Below are 21,938 nucleotides of genomic sequence, written 5' to 3'. Positions count from 1 at the left end.
TAGGAAGTGGTTTAATTGAAGGTCACACGGTATAAGGGGGCTGGAGCAGAGCCTGGTGGTTCCAGGCAGAACTCAGTAACACCTGACTCCATCGAAATGGGGTCTATATATTTGCAGCCAAGTGCCAGCACTTCTTTCCCCCTTGAAAACCTGGTTGTGCCAGCATTGTGTGTATATATGCTAAAGCTGCAGGTAGGCTGGAGAGTCACAGGATGTAGCTGACTACAGGTATGGCTGCTCTGCCAGCAGATGTGATACTCGACCTCCAGCTCTCCATCAACACCAGAGTGCTCAACACAGCATCATGGAAAGAAGTTTCCTACCTTCAGTTTGTGCAGGGTCAGGTTGCCAAGGTGACAGTACACCTTGGAGTAGTACAGGGCCTCTCCAGAGCACTGCAGTAAGGGAGGACGCAAGGCAAGTGTCTTCAGGTAGCAATCTTCTGCCATCTCATACATATGCAGAAAATAGTAGACTGTAGCCAGGCGGTGGAATGCAACGAGCTCTTGCAATTGGTCTCCTGGAAAAGAGTTGCTGATACAGTCAGCCTGCAGCACACTCACAATACATTCCCAGCCCAGCATGCTGAGCCACCCAAGGATGCTTTTGCTCAACAGCTTGGAGGTGTGCATGCCTTTATAAGGAGATGCTGGCTTTGAAGATGGTCCAGAGAAATCAGAGCCATGGGCAGGGTTGTTGATACCAAGGCTGGATAGATTGCCAGGGAGTATATCGTTCAACCAGGGGATTTCTTGGGTGCTGGAAAGGGCTATTACAATATTGGTTCTGTCTCAGACATCTATGCTGGCATTTTGCCCATTCAAACTATTTCTGTAGTGGGAAGGGATGAGTTTATTAGACAAGCCAGGACAGGGAGGAACCGTTCAGTCCTGTGCTTTCATCAGACTTCCCATGCTCTGGTGTCCCACCACCGCCATGGCAGAGCTCTCCCATGTGGCTGTCATGCAGCTTTAAAAGGGAAGTGGCCTTAAAAATATGTTACCCCTTAGGATAAGAAAAGGTCCGAAGGCCGTATGAAAGCAGGAGATCCCCCCCATTCACATGTACACTGTTCTCACCCAGAAAGGCAACCCCCTCCACGGGAGCCAGTAATTCCCCATACCCTATGGGTGTGCATCACTCACCAACACTGATGCTCAGCCTGGCTGCCAGCGTGGCAAACTCCAGCGCCTTCTCATAACCCTGCAGCCCAATCTGCAGCTCTGCCAGCTTATTGAACAGCCGTAGCTCTGTCTTAATGGCCTTTAGTTTCCTGGCCAAGGGCACAGCACCTCCCTGAGGAGAGAGAACAGTGAGTCCAGGCTGCTCCTGGAGGAATGGGTACAGCACTGCCCACAGAGAAGTGACAGAGTAGCAGGCATAGCATAAGCATAGCAGGCAGACAATGGTTTGGTTGAGTGCTGCGGGTTCAGGTTCTAGCCCCTTTTTTTCCCTTGAAAATGAGTTTCAGATCCCAGAGGAGCGTGGTTCTCAAAACCAGAGCCTCGCATCTCTTCCCTTCCTCAGGGCCTGGAATTCTGACTCTGAGCATGTCCCCTGGAGCAACCAGCTCACACCTAACACTACCAGGATTTGTAATGTAAAGACTCTGTTCCCGCCTCCCAGATGATCTGTGGGCTGACCTGCAGCCATTGTAAAATATGTCTGTGCTCTAGGCTTCCCCCCTGCAGCAATGTTTACACTCTGGCACACTCAAAACCACCTCCATCCCTCTTCTCTCTCCATCCCTCCAGCCTGGCCATGCAGTGCTGCAGCCAGCCCTGGACCAAAGCTCCCCACAGATGTTGCTTTGTGGGAACACAAGGACAGAAATGCTCAGAGGGATCAGTACCCTGTAAAACTCCACCGCTCGAGCTCTGTTTCGGCTACCATTAAAAAAGGTATCACCTGCTTTTTCATAAAGATCCATGGCCAAGGAGAAGTTCTTGGATTTCAGAGCAGTCTGAATGGCTGCCTAGAAGGAAAAGGAACTGAAGTAAGACTTGGAAAGAGACATTTGCACATAAACATTGGTGTGATTAAATAAAACCAAGTCATCATAAACATGAGCCACAGTGCTCCAAACAGCATGGACACAGGTTGGCCAGCAGGCGTGTGGGACTGTTGTGCTGCATCTGCAAGTGATGTGTGTAAGGATGGAGCCAGGAACCAGGTAACCCAACCCTGTTCCAGACTGATCAGCTGCAATATCCAACAGCATCAGGATTTAGAGTCAAGACAGTGCACCCAGAAGCTGTCCTGGCCCTCATCTGTCACTGGTGTGATGGAGCCAATGTGAAGATTGACAAAGGGAACAAACAGCTTATACAAAGAAAGGGAAGAGCCAGCAGGAGGGAGGGCAGGTATAATAACTTCTGGGAAGAACAGTTATTTTTGCTAATTCTGCACTTGGCCCTGCTGCCACCTTCCAACCAGAACACGTTCCTCATACCATGACTGTTTATCATTTTCATGACCTTGCCGGGGAAGGGGCCCTGCAGGGACTCAGACATGACCTGCTGAGATCTGGTGTCGATTGGCCCTTCTTAATAGGAAGTCACTCCTGCTTTAGCACCTGCATCCCTGCTGAAACCATGAGCCAGGGAGGCAATGATGGCTCTTTGTTATGGGCCTCAGATCTCCCTTGTGAATGCCAGGAAACAGGCTGATGCCAAAGCCACTTATTAATTTCACCCAGGTCACTGAACAGCCACCCAATACCAATAACCCCCTGCCTTTACCCACCTGATTTAGGGGCAGCCTGGAGTGGCTGATTGAAAAGGCTTCTCTCCTTGTTCCCACCATGTACCTCAGTCACCCAGCCTCACCAGTTCAGAAGTGTCTCTGGGATAAGAGTGAGATCCCAAAACATCCTCTACATATGTGCAGGCTGGTGCTTTGCTGGATATCCTAGCTCAGTGCAACACCAACAGACCTAACCAGCCTTCTGCTCTGCCTACTCTGGGCATGTGAAAGGATCTCCCATCTTTTAATAGAAGCTGTTCCCTGAATGAGGGAGGCCTAAGATTTTGTTAGCTGATCTTCCTCTTTGCAGCTTAGCTGATAAAATAATGCTAGAGATGGAAAGAAGCCAGTAGTCTTCTACTCCAAGAAGTCTCCAAGCATTTCCCTGGCACCTCACCCCTTATCTATGTGCATTTCAATGGAAACCGGTCACATGGCACCTCCAGCTTCCTTTGGCACTCCTACATCAACTTCTTACTCAATAAATTCACTTACTTTCACCCAAGAATCCTCTAAACCCAGTGAATGGAAGGAAAGACAGGAAATGTAGTGCCAGGTAGTGCATGAGTGTAAGGCAACAGCTCTTCCTTCCAGCAGCAGATTTACACTGCTCCTAAGAACTTTCCCTTCCAGGTCTTCCAGCCCCAAAAGGCTCCTACCAAACCACAGGTAGGTGCAAGGTAGCCAAGGTGAGAATGGGACTACTCCAGCCACCTCCTCCGTACCTGAAAGTACATTTCCACCAGCTCATCTTCCTGCATAAGATAGTAGAGCCTTCCTGCCTGCAGCCAGGCCTCTGCTGCTTTCACACTCTCCTCAAGGTCAATGAAGATCCTTAGACTCTGTTTGGTGCAGTCCAGAGACTGTCTCAAAGTCCTGTAATGATAACAGGCAAAAGTTATTACAGAGAAATCACAGGACACCCCAGCAATCGGCTGCAAAGCTACAACAACACCTCTCCATTGGCAATCCTGTCTTTCCCTCCTACAGTTGCCAAGGGTTAGAGACAAATGGACAGTCACAGCTCTGAGCGATGTGTCCTGGAAAAATCGTGGAAGTCTACATGCTTTAGTGCACATATGTGTATCATCTGGCAACCTTGTACCAGCCTGGGACCCCAGTGCTCAGCACAGCCCTCAGGCAGCCCGCTCCCGAAAAGGCTGCTCCCCAACCCTACTTGTTCCAGCTGATAAAAAGGGTTTTATCCAAGTCATCTGCAAACCTTATTTGTCCCCCGACAGTGAGCCCCAAAGTGACTCCCAACAACACATGGGAACGCAGGCGGGGGTGCTTGCACCTTCATTTTCTGGTCAGCATCTGGCACCCAGACCCACACCTCTACCAATTATTTGCCTCTTGGTGCAGCCAAAAAGGCAGATCTGTGGCCACATGTGCAAGAACTTACAGCTCCTTTTTAAGCCCCTGATCACTAGAGGATCAAGGGATAAGCAGCAGAACAAGCCAGCAGGCTAGACATGCTGACTGCAGAAGGCAGCTGTGGTGAAGGGAGCACTGGGCATTGCCCAGGGCATGTTTGTTTGCTTGGTGTCTTGCCTGCTGGCAACTGGGCTCCAGCTGTCCTTCAAATCCAGGGAATGGGGTACTTTGTGATCTTAAATAGCACAGTTCACATGACAGGCATCTGCTTCCTAAATTCCTTCCCTCTGAACTCACTGTGACCTAGCATGGGAAGGTTAACACCCAAGTTAATGACAGCCCCTGCCTATTTGTCCTTCTGGGATGTGGGAGCTAGCTTTTCACTATTTGACACGTTTGCCTTCCAAGACTGAAGAAAGTCTGTGGTCTGTTCAGGTCTCTTTCTCTCCCCAGCCATCTAATCTAATCAGTCACCTGCATGTGTCAAGTGGGAGATTGAAAGGTGAGCTGATACGGGGTCTTAAGTACCTCCCTGGGGAAAATATTCCAGCAGAGATAGGAAGGGCAGACTCAGCAGCTGGAGGCTGAAGCCAGACTTATTCAAATAACAGATAAGGAACCTATTTTTACTGGTGAATGATGATTAATCACTGGAATAAGCCTCCAAGAGAAGTGATGAATTCCCTGTCACTGGGTCCCCTTTGATCAAGGCTGGATATGCCTCTGGAAAACTGTGTTTGGCCTGACCCCAGTTCTGTCCCAGCTAACAGCCCAGCATTTGCCCAGCATTGTTGTGGTGCCCTGGTTGACTGGTTCCCCTCTTCTCTGCACACTGACAGCTCACAAATCTCAGCAGCTCACTGACCCACAGCCTGCCTATGGGGCAGCTAGAGCTACCACACAACTTCCTCACCTCTCTCGAGGGACACCCTAGGAAACTCACTGCTCTTGTTTTGGGTGAGCAGGGACTCCCCTCTAACAGCATCTACACACAGGCAGGACTTACTCAGATGTGCCCAAAGCCTGGTAGAGCTGGCTGAGGGTCTGATGGATGGTGCCTTCCATCTCTCTGTCCTGGAGCTGTTGTGCCAAAGATACCCAGTGCTCATGGTAGGTAATGCAAGCCTGGAGACTGGGGGACACTTTGCTGTAGAAATGGCAGAGAGACTCAGTGATGTGAAGCTGACCTGCATGGTACAGGGAAGGGAAAAGGACAGGTTAGGGGGCTGCATTAGCACCTGACAGGGTGCTGCACAGAGGTGAATTCTTTCCTGGTTCCTGCCAGCAAAGCTGTACTCACTCCTCATGTTATGCCACTTCAGGGCAAACACCAATGCCAGTTCATAACAGAGTTTGCCACCTTCCATCCTCTGCCTGTTCACCATGGCCTGTGCTAGCCACAGCAGCACCTGCACCAACTCCATTTCCAGGTCTTCGCTGCCCTGAAGCTCAGCATAGAGCTGAGCTGACTGGAGCAGGTAGAGCTCAGACAACTGGCTCGCCCCATGCGAGAGGCTTAGCTGTCCCAGGTTAGCCAGGGCGATAGCCTGGTTCCTCTTGTTCCCAGTCTCCTGGGCTTTGTGCAGGGCCCGGAGGTAGTTCTCTGCAGCCTTTTGCACCTGCCCTTCTCCTTTGAGGGCAATGGCCAGGAGATTGTGTACGGCTCCCCCCTGAGTCACGCTGTCTGTCCCATGCAGAGAGCGCAGGAGCTGGTACATGATGTCTGCAGCTGGGCCTGGCTGTCTGTTCAGGAGATACATCCACCCCAAAGAGAGGGAAGACTCAAAAGCCTCCTCTTCGCCCATCAGTCTGCTGCAGGTTACGGCTATGGCTGCATAACAAACCGCTCCGTCCAACATGCCATGCTGGAGGTACATTCTGGACAAGATGGCACACAGCGTCCTCTGGATAGGCACAGCTCTGGTCTCACAGGAGAAATGCAGTGCTTGCTTGAGATAGAAACAAGCCAGTGCTGGGATGCCACTCCTCTCCATCTGGCTTCCCAGGAGTTTTGAAGTATTCTGGACGATGAAGCCAGCTCTCCAAATGGGTGTCAGTGCCCCCTTGATGCCACTAGGAACAAACAACCTGGCAGAGGCCAGTGCGATATTTGGCAAGTACTTCTTGTCATAGAGGTAGCTTAAGATGGGGGTAGCATCCAATGGCACAGAACTAGTGTACGGGCTGAGTAAAGTGGTGTTGAGACATTGAAGATGCTCAGTAAAGGGCAGCACTTCATCATTTTTGCCTAGTTGTAGGAAGAGCTTAACAATAAGGAAGCAGACCCGTGCTTCCAAGGGAGCATTACCCACAGCAATGGCTTCTCTCAGGACGTACATCATGACTTCCAGCTCATTCTCAGAGCTGAAAGAGCGGTCGGGCAAGCAGACAAGCAAGGCCAATGTTTTTCCCAGCAGGGAGGAGAACTTGTGCTTCATGTTCTGCTTCAAGTAGATGGAGGCAAGGTTGACATGCAATGCAGCCAGCAGGGGCAGGTCCCCAAAACCCCTGTCCAGGATGCTCATGGCTTCTTCAAAGTAGACTCGAGCCTGGGAGAACTTGACCTTTTTGATGCACAGCTTACCCAAGAGGAAACAGAGCCTGACATGAGCCCAAACTGAATGAGTCCTCTTGGCCCAGTTTCTGGACATCTCAAGGTACAAGACCAGTTCATCCTCATCAGAGAAACCATAAAAAATGGAGCTGAGAAAGGAAAAACTGAGATCATAGAGGATTTGAAAACTGGGCACATAACTGTCTTGGTTAAGGAAGGTTAATATGGGGTTAAAGACATCAGCATCTTCCATGTGTCCAGCATTCAGGTCAATAAAGAACTTGGGATCATCAAAATCATCCAGCTTCTCTGGGAGATCATCTTCCAACATAGCAGGGGCTGATGCACTTCCTGGGCTAGACAGTTCGGAGGTGCTAGTTGTAGCCAAGCCATTTACTTCCTCCCAAGACTGGAGCAGCTGGATATCTTTACAGCCACGGCGAACAGCCTCTGGAAGGGACAAGCAAACCATAGTGGGATGTTTCCCCTTGTTAAAACTCACCCTCAGAAGTCATCTTAAAGCATCCCGTTCTCTCCCCTCCACATACTCACCTGATGGCACTTTTGGGAACATGGCTGTAGGTTCAAAACCATCTACACAAAAAGAGACAAACAGAAAACAAAAAGCCAAAAGCTTTGGCCAGTGTTAATGTGCAGACATAGTGCTCAAACCTTATAGAGATCTGCTGCTGCTCTGCTAAACCCTAGACCTGCATGTGGGAGAGCAGCCTCACTTTTGGCCACAGATACCACATGCAGCTGCAGTTTCAACCCCCGTCTGCTGGGGCTTGGCTCCATGTAAGACCATGGAGAACAGCTTTTAGATGGTGATGGGGTGAGCACTAGTGACATTATAGTTCCCTGGAAACAAGCAGGTCTTATTTTTCACAGGTAGAGTTTTATCAGCACTGTCTCTCTTAATGTGTCTATTCAGAGGTTTCAGATATGTGCTGATAGGCTCTGCCCTGGGCTCATTGCACCTGACTTGACTGGTCTGGGAGGCCCCCTGAACCCCAGGGAATCCCAGGCTCAGCCCTGCATGGCCGTGTTGTGCTTTTAAGTAGCAAGAAGGCAAGAAACAGAGACAGAGAAATTAGCTGTGATCTAAAAGTGACACAGTAATCATAATGAAACTGAAAAGAGCAGCCAGGAAGCCTGACCTCCTGGCTCCTGCTGTAGGCATGGAGACAATGTCACCTGCCCTTTTAGCTGGGTATCCCTCTCAATATACACCCAAAGGTCAGACAAGAGCAGGGCACCTGCTAAAGGCAGGGACCTGCAGCCAGGATCAGTCGAGAGCAGTATCTGCCAGGGTGAAGCACAGCTGAGGAGTTCCCCTGGAACCAGAGAAGATCCCTGCAAACTGCAGTGTGGCAAGGCCCAGATCTTGGGGTTATCTACAGCCTCCACCACCAGGCTGAGCAGAGGGCTTGGAGGCTGTCTCAACTACAGCAGTTGTCTCCCCTGCAAAGCCCTGAACAAGGAGCTCTCTAGACACTGCCCAGCATTGGTCTCTGTGGGAAACCTTGGGACTGGGTTCATAAGGAGAGGGGAAACTCACCCAGCCGGTACACAGAGGTGATGTCAGTGCGTGCCAGCTCACTGAGGAGGGTGGTGAAGTGCTGTTCACCACCATTGCAGGGGAAGCGCAGGAGGGGGGATTTTTCTTCTTCGCTCAGAAACACCAAGTCCTTTTCCCTAGGTTGAGGCAGACATTAGGGGAAAAGAGTGTCTCCCCATCCCCTGACACTACAGCTGTCCTGTGGGATGGAGATGGGCTTTCCAATCCCTCCTCTTCCTCCCACCAGAAAAGCTCTGCTACAGTCTGGACACCTTCCCCATCGGGAGTCTCAGATCCAGCTTCTCCATGGAGGAACTGATGGGCACCAGAGGGAGGGACCTATTGGTCTTTTTATTCTCCAGAAGGCTTTTCTGAGGCCAGAGCATCATCTGATCTCCTCTCTGTTCTCTGTAGTGTCAGAGAAAAATGCCTAAGATTTATCTTGAGTGACCCTGACCCAGGAAAGCCCAACAGACCTAGAAACAGGTTAAGACCCCATTCTCCCACACACACTCTTGGAGGAGAAGCTTTTTTGGGTGGGTATTGCACTGGAGCTAAGTCTTTAAGCCACCAACAAAGACAAATGCCTAGGTGTTCAGCTTGGAGTTGTGTCACCCTCCCTCCCCAGATAACTCTTGTCTGTGTCCTTGGGAGGGTGTGTAATTCTGCTGAGTGGGGAACTCTGCCAGTGGTCATTCTGCCTCAACAACCCACAGAAAGCAAAGGCGCAGAAGGAAGCAAAACAGGACTTGGTTTCCTTGGCAGTGATCACTCTCCCCACCCTTGCCAGGCTCACAGCCCCTCAGACAAAGCTACAAAGACAGTCACATTTCTGGGTGAAACTGTGAAGCCAGCTCATCTGGTACACAGATGCCCTGGACTGCCTTAACATAAAGCCAGGTCTAGCTGAGGGCCAGATCTGTTCTTCTCCAAGAATCACTTGAGGCAAGTGAAATATGATTGCTTTGTCTGGGCAAAGACTCCTGCAGCCTATTGGCAGCAGAGCCTGGCCAAGGCTTCTGGACAGACTTCAAAAGCAACTCCTATGAAGGCCTTGCAAAGCAAATCACCTGCCCTGGACTTTCACATAGCCTTGACATTGGACTTGGAACCTTCCCTTCACTTTCTCCTGAGTTTAAATTAATCTAGATGGTAGAAGTAAACTTACAGAGGTTCGCAAGCCTCAGGATTTATGTATCGGGTTGGGACAAAGCCAATGCTCTCACTGCTGAGGGATTTGCCCACAAACCATGGGAGTCCTGGAATGAGGAAGCCAATTACTTCTATGCTGTCTCCTTTGGAGAAACTCAGTTCATCCCGTGCTGCTCCTCTGTGGTCCTCTGTGGCTGTACACCTGCCTTTGACTGGGAAACCAAGGGAAACAAGGGCATTTAAGTGTGAGGCCACTGGTAAAACTACCTCACCAGAAAATACAATACAAGGAGAGGCCATGATTTCAGCTCGAGAAAGCTGCCTCTCTGTCCCCTAAGATTTATTGTGCTCTCCAACTCAGTTCTCTGCAGTTTCTACTTGAGGACAGGATTATAATAAAACATACAAGAGGCATGGATAAATGCCACACAGCCAAAGACTGAAACCTCTGAGAGCTGCAGTATGGAAGGTGGTTGGAAACATGGAGCTTTACAGAAGCTGCACTGTCTCAACTCTCTGCCAGGAGTGAAATCTTTAACAGTGCAAATGTCCATCAAACTACTCGCCAAGTGCACACCTACAGTGACCTCCTGTGTCCAGCATGCTCTGAACAGTGCCCGTGGGTGAATGGTGGGCACAGGTTTCATGTGCACACTGGTGGAAGCCTAATTATTTAAAACTTCAGTCCTGAAAGAATTAAAGGAGAGATAAAACCGCAATAGAATAGAAAAACCCAGTGGCAGAAGAATGCCATCAGCAGCCCTCTGTACTCTGTGTTCTTCAGATTGCCCTTCTAAACACATGCAATCTGCAAGCTCTGTTCTCCATTCAAGAAAGTCCAAAGATGCAGTATTCCCTTAGAGCACCTTGCAATGGAGTGTCATTGTCAGAAACAGAGATGGGCCCTTTGCATGTGTGGCCAAACCCAAGTTTGCAAGAGTCATGCCCTTCCTTGGGAAGGGTAGCTGCATTGCACAGGTATCACTCACCAATTGGCTGAGAGGTTGTCTCACTGATCTCCTGGGAGATGCCAAAACTCACGGCATAATTCTTCAGAAACCACCTGCAAGGCAAAGGGGATCCACCCCGGTCCTCTTTGAGCAGTCCTGTCCTCAGGTCACCACCAGGGATGGTGTCACACAAGCAGGACAGATGTTCTGCTCCCTGGGAGTGCTGGAGCTGCTATCAAGCATGGCCAGCATGGCCAGTCCAGTAATTCCTTGTAATGGTGTTACTGGGCATGGAGGGCAGTTTGCATCTCATTACTGCAGCCTCACACCACATCGTAAATGCAGGATAATTTTGCCAGCCTGTAAGGAGGATTTCACCATGTGAGTACAAGAGGAGCTGCAGGTGTCTTTGAGGCTCAGCCTCATGTCCAGCATGAGGCCCCACTTTGACTGGCATTACCTAAGTCTTGGGCTATGCTTTTTGTCCCAGTTATTCACCTGTAAATCACAAATAATCTCATGTATGGCTTAAATCAATGTCATACAAGAATGATATCTGAAGTATGTCCTTGCTCAGTCCCATTAACAGGTCCTGAATAAAAAATTCAGTGGTTGTCTTTACACATAATATATATCCTCACAAAATTATGTTGCTTTTGCCCATTGCCAGAGGCAAGAGCAGTTTATCACCCCAGGCTTTGCGCTAGCTCATGCACCAGGATCAGGAAAAAATCTTGGATTGAGCACTATTAATTGGACAGTCTACTTACTGGTAAAATGGGTGAGGTATTGGCTCTAGAGCTGTCACAGGCACCAGGCCTCGTTGACCCGTTAGTAAGGACATCCCTTCCCACTTGGACTCATCTCTAACATTCTTCACATGGATCAGCTCATTCTTGCAGAGCTGCAGGCCTTCCTCTCCCTCCTGCTCTGGCTGCCAGACACCAGGCACTGCTCTGGAAAAAAAGTTACCTGCAGATAGAAAGAGTCATGCCCAGGTCAATGTCATCAGTGCAAGACATTGCCCAGCACAGGGCCACAACACAGCCCTGCTGAGATGTTTTTGAGGAAGTCCCTAGCTATGCAGTCCCTTCTCACCTTCCTGGAGTAGCAGACCCATATATATGGTGGCCAAGTGATCTTCATCCACAGTAACTCTGATCTCTGTGTCCTCCATCAGAGCACAGTTTAGCCAGTACTCCTGGTCAAAGAGAAGCTGCTCCAAGCAGCTGCCCACATACCCTAAGAAACCAAGAGGGAAAGCAGTGTTATCATCCTCCTTCACTGGTCAGGATGAAGTGCTCTTTGGATGTCTCCCAGTCTGTCATAAGCAATCATGCTGTGAGGCAACAGCCTCTAATTTTGTCTCCATCCCCAAAACTCAGGAGAGGCATTACCCAAAAGGCACCGTCCTGGGTGTCTTTCACTGATCCAGATAGTGGTTTCACAAATCTGTAGATGGACACCAAGGCCTTCTAATTCATCTTCTTTATCTGTCCACCCTGTTACGTTACTGGTTTTTTGGTGTCAAATAATACCTTCTCCAAAAATGCTTTTCATGCTGTCTGTTTAGATCTTCCACACCCTGAAAACATTACCTAAAGTCAGATATGTGGAAAATTTCCAGACTTCTTCTAGGGTTTTAAAGGTGAGGAGGAACCGATCCTCCTGTGCTTGCATACAGACCAGCCTGGCTGACAGCTCCTACACACAGAAGACAAAACAAGATTAAGGGACAGTCCTGGGACTCTGACAGGGGGTCTCCTTTGTCAGTGTGGCAATACTACTAGACCCTGGAATGAGACTAGGCACTCATTTATTAGCATAGTTGAGACTGAAGCTGTTCAAGTTGGTTGCCTGGGGTTAAGGGGAGAGTGATGCAGCCAGTTGAGTCCTGCAGCCAAGAGGAATGGAGTACCCACAGTGACAACTCCCCATGGTGCAGCAGTGGGAGGGTGAAGGAGCTCCATCTCCTTCTCCAAATCTTTTCCCCTGTGGCACACACCAGAACCACTGTGCTTTTGAAACCCAGACACCTGAACCATACCACAGGAGGGTTAATGTTCTGTCAGGACAGGCACAGCTTCCAAACTGCAGCTGTAAGGCTGAAAGAAGTAATTGTGCCTTGAGGGAGAAGCTCTCCTTTCACTATTGCTGGCACTAGAATGTCTGCACTGTTCCAGGTGTTCTGGGAAGCTCTGCAGGGAGCCCTGAGAGGCCAGGGCCTTAAAAACCATTGGGAATGGAGAGTTCAGTACAGGAAATGTCTCTATACCTGTAGTGATTTTTCTATATGAAGCCCAATACTCTGCCTCTCACCTGTTAGCAGTTCATTTCCCCCATCATTCCAGTCCCCTACAGAGTCCCCATGTGCAGGAACACACCCTACAGCAGCCTTGGAAGAAAATCTCTTTCTCAGCTGGGTTTGTTGTCCCATCACACAACCCGTCACGCCAGGAGCCTCCCAGCATATGATCTGCCCTGCTGGGCTGGGGCTCCTACCTTGAACAGGGCACAGACGTCTCTGTCATCACTCTCTAGGGCCCACAGCTTCTTTCTGGCGGCTTCCTGGAGCTGGGAATTGAGGCACTGGGAAGAGCGACTCTCAACGGAGAAAAAGAGCGAAATCTCTTGGAAATAAAATATGCAGGGTGAAGGGAGAGAAGGAGCTCCATGCCACACAGAGCTGCCTCTGCCACACTGCCTCCCTGCAGCCAGCCCCCCCAGTGCCTCCAGCCCTCACCTGGTCGTGATGCTCAAACAACACAAACCCAGCCTGTCATTGCCCTCCAGCAACAGAGGTGAGAAACTCAAGAGATGACAGAGGGATGGTTAGCTGCAGTGCCAGGCCTTGTTCCATTCAACTACTGGAAATCTGGGTGATGCCAAAGACAGCATCTTACCTGGTGGAAAGCCCTCCCCGATAGCCAGCTGCACCGAGGAAGGGTCCAGAGAGCCTTCTGCTGCCTCGGTAGTGGGGTCACTTGGCTCCAATGCCCAAGCCTTACCTATCAAGGAGGTGGGACACAGAAGAGCTGCTGTCAAATTTTGTGGCAGGTGTCTATGATATTCTGCCTAACCATGCCACCTGAAAGCAAAGCCCATGCGTTGCACTGCAGATCTGGCTGAGGATTGTGTGAATCTGGTATCACCCTAAAATCATGCTCAGGGTTGGAGGTAAGATCTGTGGGACTGATGTGTCCTAACTACATGATATCCTTTATGACTGGCTTGTTTCCACTGCTGGAGTGGCTTTGAAGTGAGGGAACTTTCCCTCCTTGCTCTTGGCACAGACCTTCGCTGAGGAAATCTGGTAGAAGAATGACTCTGTGACACTGAGATTTTTCTGGACACCTCAGAGCAAGAGCACTTCCCCAGCACAGGAGAGCCATGGGCTTGCAAAACCCTTTGCTCATCAATTTGACAGTCAAAACAAGATTTTCTCCCCTGCCTGCTCTGGCCAGTATCTGAAATCCAAGCTGCATTCTTTCTGCTTCACACATCATCAACTATTACCATAAAGGATACCGGAACTGCAACTTTAGCTGGTAATTATGTTAATGAAGGCTGAGGCACATAAAAATCCAGCTTGCTCTTCCACAGCTGTATGGGCTGTGGAGGGATAACAAGATTAAAAACCAATTTTTGTCAGTAATCAGATTGGACTTGTAAGACAAACACGTACCCGGAGATCTGCAGCTGGAACGTGCAACCGGCTTTTGTAAGTCACTTTTGTGACCATAACTATACTCCATAGTTCTTTTTATTGAGCCAGCTTTGCTTTGCTAGTCAGTCAAATAAACTGTTATCTGCATGCAGAATTATAATCCTTATTTCTAGTTAGCAGTAGAAAAGAATGGCCCAAGGCTGGACATGCAGTGAATGAGCTTCTCTTTGAAAGAAAAGGCTCTACATTTCTCAACAGCTGATTCAAACGCACTTAGCAAGGGACTTCATCCAGCAACTCCATCACCTTCCATACACAGGGGAAATGGAGATGGGGATGCGAAACAAGCCAGAGGCAGAGGTAAACCCAAGCTGGCTCGTCTGGGCTGGGCTTGCCTGTCAGTTGCTTTTCTCCTCCCTCCCTTTGTCTCCAACCTGCAACCCAGCAGACACAGGCAGGCTTTGCTGGGTTCAGCAGGGCCCAGTGGGCAGGGTCTAGGTCCCTTTTCCATGGGGCTGGGTACCTGATGCCATCGTCTTCTCCCGCCACCATTTTCCCCGGTGCTCGGCTGTGGTGCGCTGCAGGTGATCCCAGCAGGGCAGGAGCACAGGTGAGTCGGGGCAGCAGGAGTCACACTCTTCACCTGGGAAGACAGGTGGTAGCGAGAGGCATTTGGACCCCTGGAAAAATGCTCCCCACCTGAGAGGTCACCATATGATGTGCCGAAGGAGGTGGAAGGTTGGGTACCACTCGTGCCACCTCTGTCAGCCGCATGACAAAGGATGCTGGTGGGTCTCCACAGAGCCAGGCAGGTATCAGGGTTCACTTGGATGAAAGGAGAAATGGGTTTGCTCCCCACAGCACTCACTGATTCAGTGTTTATTTTTGTTTGGGCCAGGCTCAGAAAGGGAACTGAGAGGTTTTTCAAGAGACCAATTGCAGCTGCTGGTGGGAAGTCATTCCCAGTTGTACCAATGACTCATTTACCTCCTCTGTGCTGAAGTATTTTGCAACAGTGGGCAGGAAACAGCCCAGCCCGGACTCGAGCACAGATCCTTGTGCGCGGGGCTGCACTCCTGGCAGCCGAGGCTGAGGCACTCACAGCACCTACTGACACTGGCACTGGCTTTCCCAGGGGACACATGGCCACAGCTGCTGGCTCCGAGCCACCTCTCTACTCCCGTCCACCCATTAGCACAGCCCCATTAGCTCATTTGGGAGTGCTACTACTAGGAGTCGTGCCTCAGGGCCTGGCAGCACCCCATGGGGTCTGCAAGCCTTGCAATGCTTGGGGTGCTCCTGGGCAGCAGTGGCAGAAGGAGAGGGGTAGCAAGGGGTCTCCTGAAAAGCCAACAGCATGGGAATAAACCAACCCTCTGAGTCATCCTCTCGCCTCCCTGGCCAAAGTACCCTGCCTCGTTCCCCATGCGCCCAAATCTAGTGACACAAGTGCCCAGCAAGAGGAGGGGACACCAGCAGCCATCTCAGGAAGGGCAGGCAAGCAGCCAAAGGAAGCCACTGCTCAGTGCTGGAGTTTATCCAGCAGCCCTAGCAGCGGGGTGAGCTCTGCGTCACAGGTCTCACAGCCCTGCTCAGATAGAGCAGGGCCATGGCATCCCCATGGACAGCTTACCTGTGCACCCCAGGGAGAGGTCCTGGTGCCAGGGGGTTCCCAGGCAGCAGCCCATGTATCCAGCAACACTGCCAGCCCTGAGGCTGCTGCTGCACTGGCAGGGGTGAGCACGCAGCTTTCTGCCTGGCTGGCACCGCAGCTCGGTCCCAGCCCCAGCCACAATGCACAATGCGCCTTTTGACTGGGCACTGTCTACCGGCAAGGCGGGGGCGATGAGCACAGAGTCAGAGAATGGTTTGGGTTAGAATCATAGAATCATAGCATCATTTATGTTGGAAAAGACCTTTAAAATCATCGAGTCCAACCATAAACCTAACTTGGCAAAGTTCACCACTAAACCATGTCCCTAAGCACCACATCTACATGGCTTTTAAATACCTACAGGGATGGTGACAAAACCACTTCCCTGGGCAGACTAGTCCAATGCTTGACAACCCTTTCAGTAATGACACTTTTCCTAATATCCAATCTAAACCTCCCCTTGAGGCAACTTGAGGCCATTTCCTCTCATTCTGTCACTATTGACCTGGGAGAAGAGACGAACACCAGCTCCCTCAGCTGCTCCTCGTAACACTTGTCTTCCAGACCCTTCACTAGCTTCGTTGCCCTTCTCTGGACACGCTCCAGCACCTCAATGTCCTTCTTGTAGTGAGTGGCCCAAAACTGCACACAGTACTCGAGGTGCGGCCTCACCAGTGCTGAGTACAGGGGCACGATCACTTCGCTACTCCTGCTGGCCACACTATTCCTGATACAAGCCAGAATGCTGTTGGCCTTCTTGGCCACCTGGCCACCATTCAGCCAGCTGTTGACCAACATCTCCAGGTCCTTCTCCACTGGGCAGCTTTCCAGACACTCCTCCCCAGGCTGTAGCATTGCATGGGGTTGTTGTGACCCAAGTGCCTCCCAGCACTTGGCCTTGTAAAACCTCATACAATTGACCTCAGCCCATCCAGCCAGCCTGTCCAGATCCCTCTGCAGAGCCTTCCTACCCTTGAGCAGATCAACACTCCCACCCAACTAGGTGTCATCTGCAAACATACTGAGGGCATACTCAATCCCCTCATCCCGAACATTGATAAAGATATTGAACAAGGCTGGCCCCAACACTCAGCCCTGGGGAACGCCGCTTGTGACCAGACACCAGCTGAATTTAACTCCATTCACCACAGCTCTCTGGGCTCAGACATCCAGCCAGTATTTCACCCAGCGAAGAGCACACCCATCCAAGCCATGAGCCGCCAGATTCTCTAGGAGGATGCTGTGGGAGACAGTGTCAAAGGCTTTGCTAAGTTCTGGGTAGGTAACATCCACAGCCTTCCCCTCATCCACTAGGTGGGTCACCCTGTCACAGCAGGAGATCAGGTTGGTCAGAGAGGACCTGCCTTTCATGAAGCCATGTTGATTGGGCCTGATCCCCTGGTTGTCCTGTACATGCTATGTGATGGCACTCGAGATGATCTGCTCCATAACCTTCCCCGGTACCGAGGTCAGGCTGACAGGCCTGTAGTTCCCTGCATCCTCCTTCTGACCCTTCTTGTAGATGGGCATCACATTTGCTAACCTCCAGACAACTGGGACCTCCCCAGTTAGCCAGGACTGCTGATAAAGGATTGAGAGTAGCCTGGTAAGCCACTCTTTGTTTTTTCCTGAGTTCCACCCAAAGCTCCCTGTTCAGCTAGGCTGGTCTTCTTCCCCACCAGCTTGTCTTTCAGCACATGGGGTCAGCCTGCTCCTGAGCCTTGAAGATTTCCTTCTTGAAGAATGTTTAGCCTTTCTGGGCTCCATTGTCCCTTTAGGACTTCCTCCCAAAGGGACTCTGTCAACCAGTGTCCTGAACAGGCCAAAGTCTGCCCTCCGTATGCCCCAGGTGGTAGTTCTGCTGACTCCCCTCCTTACTTGTCTGAGAACCAAAAACTCTCTCAGTTCATGATTGCTATGCCCAAGATGGCCTCCAACCGTCACATCACCCACAGGTCCTTCTCTCCACAGGACCACACAAACAACAGGTCCAGTGGGCGCCTTCCCTAGTTGGTTCCCTCACCTGTGTCAGGAAGGTCTTTTCCACAGAGTTCAGGAACCTCCTAGACTGTTTCCTCTCTGCTGTATGGTATTTCCAACAAGCATCTGGAAGATGAAAGCTACCAAGAGACCTTTAAAGACTTTGTTCCAACCCCCCTGCTATAGGCAGGAACATCTTCCACTAGACCAGGTTGCTCAAAGACCCATCCAACCTGGCCTTGAACACTCTAGGGATGGGGCATCCACAACTTTTCTGGGCAACCTGTTCCAGAGCCTCACCACCCTCACAGTGAAGAATTTTTCCCTTATATCTAATCTAAATCTACCCTTTTTCAGTTTAAAACCATTACCCCTTATCCTATCACTACAGTCCCTACTAAAAAAAACCTCTCTCCACCCTATCTTAAGCCCACTTTAGGTATTGAAAGGCTGCAAAAAGGTCTCCTCAGAACCTTCTCTTCTTAACCTTTCTTCCTAGAAGTAGGGTTCCAACCCTCCAATAACTTTTCACGGCACTCCTCTGGTTCCTTTTTAATAGGTCTATGTCTTTCTTGTGTTGGGGGCTGCAGAGCTGGATGCAGCACTCTGGGGGCATCTCATCCCACCTGCTGGCCTTGCTGCCCTGTACTGGCCCCACTGTTGCCCCGGGCTCTGCTCTCGCCCTTGCCTTTCAGAGTGTGTTGCCTGGCCCACGTGGCACATTCCTCTCATTCCTCCCACCAGCCACCCCACAGACTGCCAAGCCCTTCTGAGTTTCCAGCTGGCCCCTTCAGAGAGCTTCAATGCTGATCTCCACCCACCTTCAAAGGCAGCCCTGTTCCTGATGCTGCTGCAAACACCAGCCTCACCTGCTGGGATGCCCCACTGGGGTTCATCCAGCATCCTCCATCCGGGGCTGGCTGTGCACTGCTTTCCTGCCCAGCCAAGCTGGCACAGCTATGCTCTCCCTGTTTCACACCAAGGGCAACTGGCAGCACTGCCCACTCCACACTGACCTCAACAGAGCAGAGATACATCCAGGGAAGCCACAGATGAGTTCTGTGCAAGAACAGACACTGTGGGCTCCTGTGGGGCTAGCAGGGCTCATCTCATCTCTAAGATCAGAACTGTCTGAACCTCAGATGTGAACCCCAGGAGGGACCAATTTGGCTGCTCTGCAGGATCCCTTGGACCACCCAGGATGGAGTCTCATTCCCTCTTCGCTCAAATGTTCCGACCTTCCCCAGCCTCCAGGGCCAGGACTCAGGGTGGCAGATGTCTGCAGAGCATCTCTGGGAGAGAGCAACACAGCCCCTGCAAAATAAAACCCAAAAGGGAGAGAAGTCACAGGTAGGGAGGACTTCTAGGGAAGGAACTCTACTTCAGCAACCAGCCAATGCCAGTGCCACCACAGCGGTGACTTGTTTGCTGTGGTGTGCTCCAGGAGCATTGTTGGCTCTCCCAATGCATGACAAGGCCTTGAGCTTCTCCAGAGTAGTGAGCAATTACTCCAGTGAGTAATTTCTCACTATACAGATTCCCGTGCCCTGATGGGGGCTGCCAGGTACCACTGCAGTACCCCTACAGCAAAGCTAGAGGAGTAGCCAGCTGTGGGGCAGGCTGTGGCAGGACAGGGCCCGTGTTCATGGAGCTGGCTGGGAAACTTCTAACAAAAGTGAAGTCAAACCAAAAGGCTTTGCCGGGAGGGTTGCACTGAGCAATGCTCCTGTGCAGTCCTGGCCAGGCACCAGCCTGCCTACTCAGGAGAAGGCTGAAAGAGTGCAGATTTCTAGGCCTCATCAGGAGAAACCAGATGTCAAAACGTTGGGGTTGCTGGCAGAAGGGACCATCCTTTTCATCCTCCTTGCTGTGGCTCACCTTCCCTCTTGAGCCCCAGACATTAGGGTGCAAAGCGCTGCGGGCTCTTTCCTAGCATGTTAAAATCAAGCTGATGTCTCCCACACAAAGCTGCACAGCCACGGGGACCTGCACGAAGGTGAGCTGCTGGGACAGGCCAGTGCTGCTCTCCCTGTGGCAAGGACACTGTTCCTGTTGCACGCTGGCCGTGGAAAGCTCCGCATTTAGAAAACTCCCCCAGTCGACCTGGGGAAGCTCTGAAGGTGCAGAAACCAAAGGGGGAATTCAAATCAGGCATGGGTGTTGGCCTGCCTGCCTGTGCTCAGAGCATACTGCCTGAGTTTCTGTGATGAAGTCAGACACATCTTTACAAAAAAGATGTTGCTGTTTTGAGCCCATGTCAACATGGTTAGTGCTCAAACAGGCCAGGTGTTTTCAGCCAAAGCTTTCTGCTTCATTCAGAATGCTGTTGGGTTTAGCAATATCTGCTCAGCAATTAGCATCAAATTCTGCTACCCAGGGGAAAATAATATTTTTCTTTTTTAAATCAACACCACATTGTTTCATTTTCTAAATAAAGATGTCTTCATCTGTGGTTTTGAAATTTCATTTTGGTTTTAAATTTACCTAGATAACTTAGTGACCAAACCCACCCCTCTACAAGCAAAGGCATCAACCTCCTGTTTGACCTGAAATGTAATTTTCCTTTTGGGCAGCAACCCAAAAACCTCCCATTCCACTCCCTACCCTGCTGCTTACCACCTCTGGATCTCCCTTGGAGAGCCCCACTGTACCAGCTGAAGCCCTCAGCCTGGTCTCACTGGAAAAGCCCGGTCCTAATGAATACAGAAGAAATTTCCAGGGTGTCTCAGCTTGTGCTGGCTAGGGGTCTCTGCCTGTGCCAGCTCTCCAGGGTCTCTGCTCCCTTTGCAAACCCGATGTAGCCATGCCAGCTGGGCAGCCTCTGCAGGAGGAGAACCAACTGGCCACGCATCCCTCCCCAGGGCATGAAACAGGAGGCAGAGTGACTGTCTGGGCACCCTTTGTCTGGGGTAGGTAGCTGCTGCAGACACTGTCACTCTCCAGGGCTGTCAGGCAGAAGCACCCTTCTCTGGGACCAAATCCACTTTGTTAAAACCAGCATGCCTGCTGGGATTTCTCCTGTCATTCCTGTATCAGTTCTTGGGTACAAAGGTTCCATATCAAACCCATCCTTCCCCAGTGTCCTCATCACCACCGGATCTGAGCCTCAAATTCAGCCTGGACCAAAAATGTAAAGTCTCTGCTGCAACCTGGATTTATGCAGCCATGTCCCTGCACTGGATGGCTCCAACCACATGCAGCCACTGCGTCCTGGCTGTATTTGCTCAGCTAGGGATGAAGGGCACAGGAATGTCACTGGCACCCAGTAAGAGACCTGGCATGGCAGCTGCAAGGGCAGAGTGGTGCAAGCGGCTGTACTGACCTTCTCCTGCACGTGTGCCTGCGTGGGGCCCCTCTCTCTTCTCCCCAGCAGTGCCTTCCTCCTGGAGAACTCTTGCCCACGAAGCTCCGACCTCTCCAAGCCAGGTCCCCCAAGGGAATGTTGCTAGTGCCAGAACACAGCGCGCGCCTGTGCGTGTGCACAGGACTGTGTACGTGTTTGCAAGCCAGGCGAGCGTGCCCAGCACCGCCACTCCCTCACACAGGGAAAGGAATTTCTTCCAAGAGCGGCTTATCATCTTGGGAACCTCTGCTTCCCAGTACAGCCGCCGGCGCAGAGGTCAATGAGTTACCCAGAGCTATGCTATAAACAGCTTGGGCTACCAGCAGACCATCGGCTCCCGAAGGGAAGCACAAAAGCCCAGGCACCACCTTCACCCCAGCTCTGCATTAAACAAGATCCAGCAAGGTTGCCCACGGGCATGCTGTCAGGGAGCAGCTCGGTGCTCTGTTAAGCCTGAGAGTGGCGGCAGCGGCTGCGGCTCCCTCCTGTTGCAAGCAGCTGCTCTGCATGAACAGCCTCTCCCTGACTCACCCACCCCCTGCTCCCAGTCCTGGTGCTGCATCCTTAGGGCTCAGGACTCTGTTCTGCTACAGCAGAGCCCAGAGAGACACTCTACCTGCGCCATGGTTCGGGCATCCCGGGGAGACAGCAGAGCCGCTCAGCTCTGAAAACCCCTCCTCTGACAAATTGCAAATACACATAGAACAAGAGATCTGTGGACCCAGCAGTATTTGTGCACCCTGGCTAAACTCCACAAACAGCGATAGCAGAGAAAAATACAGGTTTGTTTTTTTCTTTTGAAAACAATGAAAGAGTTACAATCAGGCTTTTGTAACACTCCTGTTTCCTTCTGGGAGTGCTCAGAATTTGACCATTTCTTGGCAGGTTCAAAATGAAGCCTTCTTGCTTTTCCCTTTCAGGTTATTTAAAAATGAACCTGAAAGAAAAGGAAGTC

At 51.0% G+C, this 21,938-nt stretch overlaps 1 protein-coding gene across 3 annotated transcripts in view; it reads right to left on the bottom strand.

Moving 5' to 3' along the window:
* The window catches only part of SH3TC2 (SH3 domain and tetratricopeptide repeats 2), a 38,729-nt gene extending 17,410 nt beyond the window's left edge, over positions 1-21,319 (bottom strand). Inside the window, exons 1-17 of one of the 3 annotated variants that reach the window (XM_064459039.1) lie at positions 20,963-21,319; positions 14,530-14,649; positions 13,243-13,347; positions 12,842-12,969; positions 11,938-12,043; positions 11,438-11,581; positions 11,110-11,311; positions 10,379-10,452; positions 9,406-9,601; positions 8,238-8,374; positions 7,229-7,270; positions 5,423-7,126; positions 5,129-5,309; positions 3,471-3,621; positions 1,853-1,975; positions 1,146-1,296; positions 324-520 (exon numbers count right to left, since the gene is read on the bottom strand). In XM_064459039.1, the coding sequence (XP_064315109.1) occupies positions 324-520; positions 1,146-1,296; positions 1,853-1,975; positions 3,471-3,621; positions 5,129-5,309; positions 5,423-7,126; positions 7,229-7,270; positions 8,238-8,374; positions 9,406-9,601; positions 10,379-10,452; positions 11,110-11,311; positions 11,438-11,581; positions 11,938-12,043; positions 12,842-12,969; positions 13,243-13,347; positions 14,530-14,649; positions 20,963-21,218 (4,017 nt within the window). In that variant the 5' untranslated portion in view covers positions 21,219-21,319. Of the gene's footprint in view, positions 1-323; positions 521-1,145; positions 1,297-1,852; positions 1,976-3,470; positions 3,622-5,128; positions 5,310-5,422; positions 7,127-7,228; positions 7,271-8,237; positions 8,375-9,405; positions 9,602-10,378; positions 10,453-11,109; positions 11,312-11,437; positions 11,582-11,937; positions 12,044-12,841; positions 12,970-13,082; positions 13,348-14,529; positions 14,650-20,962 lie in introns of those variants that run through there. The other 2 variants (XM_064459041.1, XM_064459042.1) reach the window with 2 other exon arrangements.
* Between the last annotated feature and the right edge of the window lie 619 nt (positions 21,320-21,938).

This window comes from Phalacrocorax carbo, chromosome 8 (genome assembly GCF_963921805.1).
Source record: "Phalacrocorax carbo chromosome 8, bPhaCar2.1, whole genome shotgun sequence".
NCBI classification, from domain to species: Eukaryota; Metazoa; Chordata; class Aves; order Suliformes; family Phalacrocoracidae; genus Phalacrocorax; species Phalacrocorax carbo.
Note: the sequence above shows the minus strand (reverse complement) of the source record. Positions and strands in the feature narration are given on the sequence as shown.